The 12,595-nt window shown below is 42.3% G+C and overlaps 1 protein-coding gene across 1 annotated transcript in view; it reads left to right on the forward strand.

The window, feature by feature from the left end:
* The window catches only part of ADAM12 (ADAM metallopeptidase domain 12), a 346,313-nt gene that overhangs the window by 235,549 nt on the left and 98,169 nt on the right, over positions 1 to 12,595 (forward strand). Inside the window, exon 6 of the mRNA XM_084634670.1 lies at positions 9,407 to 9,590. Within this exon, the coding sequence (XP_084490796.1) occupies positions 9,407 to 9,590 (184 nt within the window). The remainder of the gene's footprint in view (positions 1 to 9,406; positions 9,591 to 12,595) is intronic.

Raw genomic sequence — 12,595 nt, forward strand, 5'->3', positions numbered from 1 at the left:
TAAGCAGTGACACTGGATAAATCTGACTTGCAATGTGAAAGGATTAACCTGCCTAACTACGTGTTACAACGGTCTCTGTACATGGGTAATTTTTATATACTGTACTATGGAATAGATTTTCAGATTGATGAAGGCCATTTTGCTAGCATAAAGCAGGTTCATGTGACTGTGGGGCATATCTAAATGAGAACTCCCTTATTGTGCTGCAGTACCTGAAAACAACACAGCCATTGTTTTAGTGGTCGCTTTGAATTTCTCTGTTGTTGTTTTGAGTCAGACCTTTAAGTTCTGATGTATGTAATAATAAGCTCCTATATTGTGCTGTTCATCAGTAGAACTTATAGCTCTGTACAAAGAAGGGAAGTTTCATTACTTCAGTGAGATGAAGTGAATTACCAAGGGTCATCCAGCAGGCTGGCGGTAGAACCTGGAATAGAACCATGGTCTCTTGAGTCCCAATCCTGCGCTATATCCAGTAGGCCATTATGTTACAAAGGGGAAGGAAATAATGCTCTTAAGGCAAGGTAGGTCAAATCTTGGACTACTTACTCAGGCAAAATTCTCATTGAAGACAATATAATGTAGATTGGCCTCTACATTTGGAAAATTGGTACATATCAACACAATAAAGGCTATGTTTCCTTTTCCTTTCAGACGGCCTTCATTCCATGCTCATCCAAAACTTGAGCAAACGCCACATTTGTGCACCCACATGGGCAATTGCACATTTCCGCTGTGTAATTGTCTGCACACTTACCTGAGTGGCTTGCACTCTTGAGGGGTTCCCAGTGCTCATAAAATGGAGGCTGGCAGAACATTTTCCCCTACAAGTATAACTGAAAAGGAGCTGAAACAATTTTAGAAGACTCTTTCCAGCTGAGCTTGTCTGCAGAGTTATGAACCTTTGAGAACAGTTATACAGAGGAAATACAGAGAGACATTAACTAATGGCAGTAAAGTTTCCAGAACCAGAATGATGTGTGGGCATGGGGAATAGGCAATGAGCATGAACTACTGAAGCTACAAGATTCATAATTAGTTAACTTCACTGCTGAGCAGAGGGGCAGCATGAGATATTCTCAAAACTTAACTCCCTTAGACTTAAGTGGAACTTCACTGATAAATAGGCCTTGCATTGAGCCTCTGTATAGAGGTGAATTTCACCCAAAATGAATACATAATATATACAAATGAAACAGTCTTCTATTTCAGTACATTTCTTATGTAGTAAGGCAAATTACATATACATTCTTCTTCCAATGATAATAGGATTTTTTATTGTTTTTATTTAGAAATGAGCATAACTTTGAGCTTCATTAAAACCAAATGTTTAATTGCATTCATGAGTATCAGATTTATTGATTTACTTAACTCTCCACTTGCAATGCAGCAGAATAATATATCATAGCTTCGGATAATGCTGCCCTAGCCAAGTTTTCCTTTAGTATCTCAATTTCTCAGACAAGTATGCATCAATGGTTTATATTGGCAGGGCCCACTCTTCTGCTGACAGGTTGGAAAAGAAAAATCCCTTTTGTATTTTAAGATTTCCAAAAGCCTGTTGATTTATGAAATATTACTGGCTTTGCATTAGGTTTTGTTTTTTAAAAAAAGGAAGGGAATAGACCATTTCACTTTGTCATATTAAATAAGTTGAGTTATTCCCTCTAATTACACTTCCCCTCAGGAGGTTCCTGGCAAGTTAACCAGCAATTAATAACTGCATTTGTTATTTTATGTTTTAAGTTTCCTTTCAGTGGGATGGAGAGAGAATTCCATGTTGTGTTCCCTCCCACTCCACAGACGAGGGGGATCTGCCCATCCTGAGGAGGGATCAATCCTCTGCAGCCTTGTTTGCCTTGTCAAGGCAGTAGTGAAGGCTTACGGGGCTCAAATTCCTCCTATTTGGGGATGTGGGCAAGGGATTGTTTCTCTTGTGGGCAGGAGAAGGGGAAGGAGTTAACTGTGAGGCCAAGGAACCCCTTCTTTTCTGTAGGAAGGAGTGGGAGTATGGAGGTGACTGAGCAGGAAGATGAAATGGAGAAAGTGTGATGGGGCTTTGAGGACAGAGATAGGAGGAGGAGGTGAAGATATGAGCAAGAGACCGTACCCCTGTGACAGATGCTAGTCATGTCACTTAAGGCAATACTGGAAGGTGCTCAGGTACTCTGGTGATGAGGGATTCCGAATTTTGCTTTTGTTGTCACTCAGCTATTCAAGAGGGAGTCCTTTCGGTAGGCAAACTCCTTCCCACCAAGCACAGCTTCTTCCAGTTCCCTCCATGCTCCTTCACAGGTTTCTTCCAACTTCATGACCCATCACCAGCTGGAAGGACTGGGGAGAAATGAAGAGGCACAGGGCCTGTGTGCAGATAGCACAAGCCTTTGGTAGATCTCGGGAGATCCATGATGGATCCCCATCAGCTCTTTGAGCTCTCCCTTTTTGATACTTCAGTCTCTAATGCTGACGTAGAAGGGCACTGGGGTCCGGGAGCGACACTGGCCTGCAGAGGGCACTCCGAAGCTGGAAAAGAGCTAATTCCCAGGACGATCAGCAGGAGGTGCTGCACCGGTGAGTTGTTGCTTCGTTACATTTAGGCACCTTTTATGAATACCTATGCCTTGTCTACACTTGTGGCAGCGTGTAGGATACAGGTAGCTACACAGAGGAGTAAAAGGCTCTGTCAGGAGAGGCAGTGGCAGTTGCCCACTGTTGGAGCCTTTTCCTGCTGCCCCCTTCCTCTGTCCCCCTCCACAGCCTTTCCTTGATGCAGTGAAAGCTCCGGCAGTGGGCAATTGCCAGAACCTTTCCCTGCTGCCACTTTGCTGCCCATAGATTTTCCCTGCTGCTGGACTCTTTCACTGCAGCAGAGAGAGGTTTTGGCAGCAGGACACTACTCTGATATTTTTCGGCAGAGTAGGTGTGGGAGGCACTGCTTGGGCATGCAGAAAGCCATGTAGGGTATATAGTCTAAGGGTTCTGGCACGTCAACTCTACTCAACATAGCAGTGCCTCACTGTCTACCCTGATATTTATACCTGCACTAGGGAGGCATGCAGTGTCTGTACTCTTCATGCTGCTGTAACTGTAGATGGATCTTAAGACGCTGCCAAGACAATAGGTACCCCTTTCCATTTTCAAATTCATTACCCAATTTTGTTTCCATTAAAATGGCAAAATTCCCACGGGCTTCACTGGGCACAGGAGCTGGCCATTAACTATTTACAATCTCAAAGGAAAGTTTAAAGAACTGCACCAAAATTGAACACTCATGTTGCACAATGTCACTTGAATCCTTTAATGACTCCTCTTGTCATATTTGCTCAGGTACATGTTCTGTACATTATGTACTTACTGCATTTGTAAGGCATGGATCAATGAGCATTAGTGCTGGCTGGGAAATGGAGAACAAAACATAGAATACTGTATAATTTCCATCTGGCATCGTAGCCCTGTACAGTAATATCAGTACTGGGGCCTAAAATAAAAAATAAAGCTCCAAACAGACCACCATCCAGAACCCAGGACAAATCCAACAACTACACCACCAAGGAAACAGGAACATTCCCAGTCAACACAAAATTTCTGGAACAAAAAAGATTGCTGTAGCCTAGAAAGAAATAGAAAAATGAAAAATAATGGAGGAAACCTAAAAATGGCCCAGGCTAAAGATTACTGCAGTCAATGAACTTTACATCAGCAAGGACCTGTGGATAGAGCATGGGTCTGGAATGCAGGAGATTTGGGTTTTATTCCCAGTTCTGTCACTGGGTTGGTGACTAATCTTGAGGAGTCATAACTTCCTTGTGCCTCAGTTTCCCCATCTGTAAAACGGGGGTATACGTACTGACCTCCTTTGTAAAGCTCTACAGATGAAAAGAACTAAATAATTTAATTATTATTTGACATCATGTTGTAAATGCAGCCAGAAAGGACCTCCAGGAGAGAGGACTGCCAGAGAGGACTGTGAACTGAGAAAACTACTCTTGGCTGAACTCCGATACAAAGGCCCTGACACAAAACTCACTGAAGTCAATTAAATTCTGCCTATTAACTTCAGCAGGCACTGGATTAAATACAAAAAGCCAGCTCACCCCATTATATCATAACTGCTGGGCAGGAGCATAGGGTAGGAGGTATTCTCTCTGGTAAATAGAGCCTAGGTTATGGAGGGGTTCATATTCTAATACGAAGTAATAAAAATGTGGAATATTTTAGATAACTGGCCTATAATAATAATAATAATAATTCTTCCCCAGCTGTTTTCCAAAATTGGAATGGTTCTTGGTAAAAACTAGTAATATACAATGCAGTGGTGGTAAAATCAATAAATGTCTCCCAGCATTGACTAGTTTTTATTCTTTAAAACAAAAAGGTATTCAGCAGAAAATCCCAACTGCTGACTATTCTGCTTCGGAAGAGAACATCCCAGCTGAGCCATATCCTGTCTTGGCCTTTGAGAATGTGTACACTATGCAGGAGCGAGAGAAACCCATGCTCTTGAGGAAGAGGCAAAAGCAGTGTGGGAGTAATCAAACCTCTGAAAAATCTGCGACAGAAATGTGCAAAGAAAAGAGTAATTTAGGATTTATTTGATTTGCATCGGATTCTGAACACTGAAAGGCTGTAAGGTTCAATTATTTTCATCCCCCACCAAAAGAAGGAAAGATGTAGAAGTTTTCAGCTAACTACATTTTTAAGGTGCTGTATTTGGCACTGATTATTGGAAAAAATGCATTTGTAGGAAAAGAAAATTAGTGAGAAAACAGAGAGCCAGCCAAGATAATACATATTTGATATTCATTATCTTATTACAAATGGTCAAAACCAGGTGTTGATATCCTGTAGGCAGCACTCAAAGAATAACAATACATTAAACTGAAAGTTATATTTTTCCTTTATGTTGAATTTGCAGATTTTTGTACAGCATGATGGCCTGTATGCAAAGGTAGAGCTGTTCTTAAAAGGTGGTATTCTCATTCAAGAGGCACACTGAATTGAGGGTCCCATTCTCACTACTTTAGTTGGAGAATGAGATTAGTCACTCAATTAGGTGTCTCCTCTTCTCTTGCATCCACATTTCCTGCTCCTGGGGAAAATACAATGGAAGGGAAATAATGCTTATTGAGTGACTTTGGACAATGGTTGGGATTACAAAATGATACACTGGGAAAGCTATAGTAATGATACTACCACTTGCAACTTGTGCATTGTACAGCGTGAGCAATTTGTTCTATAAACCCCTGTGATCATGACGCTGATGGAGAAGTGAGAGGTTTTTAACCAATTGTACAGAACAAATAAGGACTTTGTGTAAGTTTAAATACAAAATATAACATGTATTTTAGTAATCTGTATAGTTTAAGAAACACCTAAATGTTGTGTAGTATTTAGTGTTATGTAGCTGTCAATGCTGTAAGAATGTCAGAATTGCCCATCTTGGACAATGAAGCATGGAATTCTGCTTTCGTTGTTGTCTCTAGCAGCCTTCAGAGTTAAATGATTAGTTACACCAGAGAGGCTACAACAATTCTTTAAGTTGTGTTGTAGAGTTGCCAATTATGGGAGCAAAGGGAATGTTGCCCAAGTTTCCTAACCTCTTAGCCTTTTTGTGGGTGACTAAAGACTAAACAAAAGTGGAGAACTATTCATTTGAATTACGCTGTACAGAAGTTTTCCAGTGACTCATAATGGTTGGTTAATTTGTCCCTGGCCTTTTATACTTCATCCTGCTCTACATTTGCACTGTTCCATTTTGGCACATGAATGAAAGTAATATAACATTTAATGCAAAAATCCAAGATCAGTGGCTCATTAAGGTTTTGATGTTTAAATTTACTAAAGTCAGGAAATACCACACTAAAATTGACACTTCTCTCTTAGACCTTGCTTGTTCTGTCCCTTCCCACATTACTCTTCATTTGGACTTTCTGTTTTAGTCTCTTTTTAAGCTAGTGAAAACACTTACTCTCTGTTTTAGCTGGTCTACACTAGATGTAAAGCTCTGGGACGGAGGGGAGGGAGAGAATAATGGTTATCACTGAATTATAAATGCTCCAAAACAGTGCACCTCAGCCTCAGCTATATGGGTTGCTGTAGAAATCTAATACCCATATCTGATGCTCTTAATCTTCAAGATGTTTTTATAAAGGTTTAACAGTCCACAAAACATGCCTGTGTGGTGGGTAAATAAGAGTCTCAAGTGACTGGCCAAAGGCTACCGAGGGAGTGGCAAATGAAGAATTTATTGGGCCCTTGTTTTGTTCAGAGCAGTAAATTATGCCTCTCTCTCTCGTAAAGATCTTCTTGTGGATATTACACAGACTTTTTAATATGGTGGAAAAACCCAATCTTCATCCTCAAAGTAAAGATCATTAGTGTTAACAGAAATGAACCTTGGTTGACCAGGCTGAAGCATAGTTGTTTTATCCTAAAACTGTATGTCAGCTTAGCACCAAATTTTATTTAATTGGTTATGAGACATGGGCTTTGATCTACTTCATTTTTTTTCTTTTAATTCCAGCTCATGGTGGGGCAGCAACTCACTGGTGTGGCGCCTCCTGCTGGTTGTTCAGGGAATTGGCTCTTACCAGCCCTGGAACGCCCTCTGCCAGCTGATGTCCCTCCTGGACCCCAGTGCCCTTTACCCAGGGATTCTGCCACCACAGCAACCCACAATCTGGGTCTCCCCATTCAGGGGAGCCCCCAAATCCCCACCTCACCAGCTACTGTCAGTCACCATCTAGTCCCCGCTCACTGGGGCTGACTGCAGTTTGTAAAGGCCACTCATCATTAGCAAGGGGGGGTTTGGACCTGCTACCTCTGCCTGTCTCGGGGCTGCCCCTCCTCAGCCCCAGTACCCTTTGTGGGCCCTTAACTCAGCCTGCAGGTGTGCTAGGCTGGAGCTCCCTCTGCCCTTCCCCAGCACTGCTTTACCCTAACAAGTCCTACAGCCTGGGGTTTTGCTAGGCTGGAGCTCCCGGCTCCCTCTGCCCTTTCCCAGCACTTCTCCACCCTAGGTACCCTTTTCAGCTTCCCAGGCAGCCAGGTCCTTCCCTCTCTAGGGCCAGAGAGCGAGTCTGAGTTCTTCTGGCCCATTGCCCTCTTATAAGGGTTAGCTGGGCCCTGATTGCACTGGCTACAGCTGTGGCTGCTTCCCCAATTAGCCCAGCTTTCTGCCCTGCAGCCCTCTCCAGGGCTGCTTTATCCACTTCCGGCAGGAGTGGGGTTACCACCTCGCTACACAGCTGTATTGCTTTTTTCCTAATAATTCTGGTTTTTATTATTATTTCTTAAAGTCTGTGTTTATGGTGTTCATCAGTCTTCTGGGACACTTTTCACTCACTGCCCCAGGAAGCATACAGAGATCCATGGTGCCATAATAATAAGTATAATATCTTATACTTACGGAGCATCTTTATCACAAGCACAGACGTATTAAGAGTATACACTTCATATACACAAGGATACATATACACCACTGAAATAAAGCCAGCTCTGGGCTGAAAAATGTCAGCTGTTTCACAGCACACATGGACAGTACACAGCAGATTAGGGCAGGAATTAAAGAAGAATGTCATAGTCAGTTCCAGCTTTCACAGGAATTTTAGGCAGGCAGAATGCAATTACCTCTGCTGCAACTTTGCCAGTGTTCAGGGATTAAAACTCCTTATTTTACAGATATGGTAAAAATTAATTATACTATGCATTTTTGTAGTGCTTTTCAGCTGAGGTGCTAATTAATTAATCGTCACAACAGGCTTGTTAGCTAGGTAAATGTTGTCCCCATTTTACAGAAGGAGAAACAGCTGTAGGGAGCTGATTTGCTTTTGTTACACTGTAACCCAGTAAAGCCCGATCTACTGATGTCATGTGCCATAACTCTTCAACAATCTCTCTGCTGCCTTTTGATACTGCCTGACAGGTTTTCCCCTTCTGTAACCCTTAATTAGCAAAGGGGCCTGAGAAAGGAAGAAACTGTCTCCAGTGTCCTGCCCAGCATCACCTTTCTCAATAAGAGCAGGTGCTAATAGCCAAAGCTTTGAATTCCGTTGGTTCTTTTATCCTCTGCTTACCGTTATGTAGTTATTGCACTAAGGATGCAACTCATTGTAAAGCTCTTTGCAATACCATCCAATATGAAAAATAGCTAAATGCCATACTCTCTCTTCCTACTTTAAATTCCACCTTGGAGCTGGAGTCCTGGCTTCTAAACCACCTTTATGCCCATCTGTGCCAGTTTCATGCCAGTCTGGTCCATGATATAAATTAGAGCAATCTTTTGATTCTGCAACCTTACATGGGCAGCTTTAACTATCTACTCAAATGATATTATCATACTATGAGTCTATTGTACTTTACGCTAGCCACCAATAGCCCCTGAGGGGCTGTTCCAGCAACTAGGGATTGCTGGGGCATCGGCACACTCTGGTCACGCTCCCTATGCAGTGGGGAGTAAGTTGAAGTTGGTGTAAGAGCACTGTGGTAGCACTCTGACACCAGAGGGGGTTCCCTTAGGTAAGGGGAATTTGCTGTATGCGGCTGTGAATGTGGCAGGACGGTATCCAATGTGATAAGCCTTTTTATGTGAGCTGTAAGAAGTGTAAAAGGAGAGTGGTTCTCTGGCCAGAGCACAGGACTAGAAGCTTGGAAATATGAGTTCTGTTCCAGGCTCTTCCACAGACTTCTTGTGGGACTTTCATCAAGTTACTTGTTTTCTGAGCCACTATCTCTCCATTACATACAACAGATCTCAGGTGTTTAGCAAGGGTTACTTTATTAATGTGTGTAAAGCTCTTTGAGATCCTTAGGTGGCAGGTAATATTGCAGTACATATTATTATTCTTGGGGTTGATTGTATTAAACAGAAATCCAGTGGTTAATGCATCTGGGCTTCATTATAATTCCCTATCATACAGTATCCGATAACTCATTCTGATACTGAGGTGCATCTTTGAACAGGCAGATTTGCTGCTTGCAGCAGCATGCACTTAAAAAGTTATAATACATATTGCTGATCATAATGAATTCTGTATTTTTTCTTATAAAAGTATTTCACCACATTCTTGTTCATTAATATTTGCTAGGAGTCCTTCCAAGCAGATGCAGTGGTAATGCATCACGGGAAGAATGGAAAACACATCAAACACAAATGTAATTTTGCTCTACAGCACAACATTTCAGAGGAGGAATATTTTCTCTCTGCCTTTGCTTCTTGTAAAGTACAGTATGCCTAGATGACACATACATCACTGATGTCTAAGACCCCAGTAGGTTTTGACATTATAAATCAGTACTTTACTGTTTCATATTTCATCATCATTATTAAAACCTGTAGGTTGGCTGAAAACAAACACACATCAGCACTTAAAAGCAATGTGTCATTTTCTGATCTTTTATAAAACAGGGGACTTATTTTATTTGAAAATAAAACCTACATTCTGGAGCCATTGGAAAATGCTACAAGTGAACACAAGATCTACCAAGCAGAGAACCTGAAAATAGCTTCCGGATCTTGTGGCAACCAATTCAACGTCTCTGGCATCACTATTGATGACATACCACAGTCTTCTCAAGCATTCATTAGCAGGGTAGGTGGAAAGATAGTTTTATGTTTTGGAATTGTTGATCATCTCTTTATGCTAATTTCCAGAAATTGGTGAAATATCCAGATCAAACTTAATTGCTGCACTACATGTGTATCATTTGAAGTAATGCATGGATGGGGACATCAAGGCTCCATTGAGTGGGGCCAAGATTTCACCTTGAGGTGGTGACCATCATGAAATCAAGTAAAATAGAGATAATTGGAGAAGACCCAGCTAAATTCTCTCTTCTTTGCTTGCTGGATGGTTCCCTACACTACAATATCAGATGATTAGCTCAGCCTAGTTCTAAACAGCCCAGCAAATGGAGCTTCTGCCATTTCTCTTGGGATTGAGATTCCATTTTTATATAGAGAGATTTTCCCATTTCTAAATTTCATCATGACTTCTGGTATTATACCTCTCTGGATCTACCTGGACATGTGGTTTAGGACAGCGGTTTTCAACCTCTTTTCATTTGCAGATGCCTAAAAATTTCAAATGAAGGTGCATACCTCTTTGGAAATCTTAGATATAGTCTGTGGACCCCGCCAGGGATCTGCGGACCACAGATTGAAAACCACTGGTTTAGGAGGCTATCACTTCTCCTCCCATACTTAGGTCAAAATGTGGCTTTTTCCAAGGAGAGGCATTGGGGAAATTGTGCAGTCTCTTGCTGCTGCTCCCTGTGCACAGCAGGAGCAGTTTGTTCCTTGCATTAGGCAGAAGTTTCCCTGTGGTGTGCCCGCCCTGCTCCATTGACTGACGTAGAGGGAAGAGATGCAGTCACAACCCTGCCTTCAACATCCTGCTCCCCTGGGAATAGCAGGAGCAAGCAGGCCTTATGCTGCTCAGATTATGAGTGAGCCCTGGGGAACTTTTTGCGCATCCTTCCAGCCCTGCACAGGGGCCACTCACAATCTGAATCTTACTGCTTTGGCAATCAAACTTGTTTAGTTCTTTTACACTTTGTCCATGAGTTAATCTCTCCAGTGTCTTAGGCTTCTATTCATCAAAGCATTTAACCACATGGTAAGGTCTCTTAAAAACAATGGAACATAAGCATGTGTTTGAAGTTAAACATGTGCTTAAGTGCTTTGCTAAATCAAGGCCTTTAATCATTTTTTTTGCTCATATTTTAATTCCTCCCTGTTTTCATTAATGGGGTGGTGCAGAATTGTAGGCAGATTACAAATTTTGGTAATATATTTTGATTCCTGTGCCACTTGCAATTCAATCTTAAAGAAAGCAGCTGACAATGTCTAAATAGCTTTTGGCCCACACAAGGAGGAAAGGAGAACGTTATAGCCATGTTACTTTTCTAATAATACATGTTGAAATTTAAACAAACTTTTACATTGTAATAGGAAAGTATTTTATGCACCCCGAACATGTTCTCAGCATTTTATTCTAGGGATATATCATTTGTAATTGTTTTTATGTAGGAGGAAATGTACTTGACTTGCAATGCAACTAGCTAATGGAAATTGTATAAAATAAATGACTTTCGAACCAGATGGAAAAAATACTGCCACAAATTCATGTGCATCTTGGATTGGGATTGTAGAAGGGAATGTTTGAGATGTTCAAGAGTAACATAGTAGCACAAATCTGTGCACAGGTTTTATTAAATGAGAAATATTAGTGTTTATAGCCACACTGCCTACCTAGTTCATTTAGTCTTTACATTAAGTTCAGCGTTAAGGAAAACAGCTTAAAGGGCATCAAGGGATGTTGTTTATGTACTGGAACAAATTCATTTGCCTTGCAGGAACATTAAACATTACATTTCCAAATTTCTTTTTCTCCAAATGCATGTACATTTGCTGTAGATATGTTGCTGTTTCTTTTAATAATGCTGTAAGTATGGATAAGTCAGAACATAGACTGCACCACAATGCAATTAACTGCAGAAGACAAGCTGAAAGAAGTGATAATTAAGTACTTTTTATAAATAAATAAATATTGTACCTGAGGAACACACACAGCCTCTGGCCAAGTCGCGGGAATAGATTCAATATACTAATATGTCACCACAGGCTCACATGATTATGCTCCTGCAGTCAACTGTTCAATTTCTAAATCTTCCCTGTTCCAAGCAGTGTTACTTTGGGATGGGTTAAATTGATTGGCATGCCTAGGGTGACCATATTTATGCTGAATACAGGACACCTGGTAAAATTACTTGTATTCAAGCAAGTTCAACGGCAATCAATCAGAACTATGCAGTACAAACATTCAAATTAACATTAAGTTGACTGAGCCCCTATTAAAAAGAAATACTGCATTGGAGTCTTTTTATTTTACCTTCTTATCTTTAAGGCTTTAGGGTTCACACGGGGGGGTGACACACACGCCCCTACCCCCCCCCATACACACACATGGGGAGAGGTGACATAGACACATTCCTGTACATCGCTCTCACATGGGGAGGTGACCGACCCTCTCTGTCCAGCGCGCTCCATCTTTCATGCCTGGCTGGGCCTGCAGGATGGACCCGCCTCTCCCGGTACCTGGCGCTGTATCTTCCCAAGGCAATGGGGGGGGCATGCAGGGTCACAGGCTCCCCCTCCTCAGATTTCTGCCAGCATTCACATCAGAATGTGGCCAGCAGCAGCCTTTCAGCACTGTGCAGGAGGAAGGGATGGGAGCTACTTCCATCCTCAAGGGAGAAGGAGCGGGGGAAGGGATGACCTGGCCCATGTCTTTGCAGAGCTCATCTCTTCTCCGCCTCCCCCCAACCACCACCACGGGGCTGGAGACGGCTTGTCCCTTCCTGCCTGCGCAGTGTCGAAAGGCAGCTAACACCTCCAAGCTGCTGCTGGCCACCAACATAACCCAGCCGCCTCTTGTCCCCTTGGCTACAGTGCGGGCAGGAAGGGGTTAAGCCCTAATGATGCATTGTGCACCAAGGCCCAGGGAACCTGAGGGCAGGGGCTTCAGCAAACCCAGTCACAGAGGTGGCTCAGTAGGGGAGGGTGCCTGGGGACAGAGCAGCGCAGTGTCCCCTG

This window comes from Lepidochelys olivacea (genome assembly GCF_965140295.1).
Source record: "Lepidochelys olivacea isolate rLepOli2 genome assembly, chromosome: 7".
Classification (NCBI taxonomy): domain Eukaryota; kingdom Metazoa; phylum Chordata; order Testudines; family Cheloniidae; genus Lepidochelys; species Lepidochelys olivacea.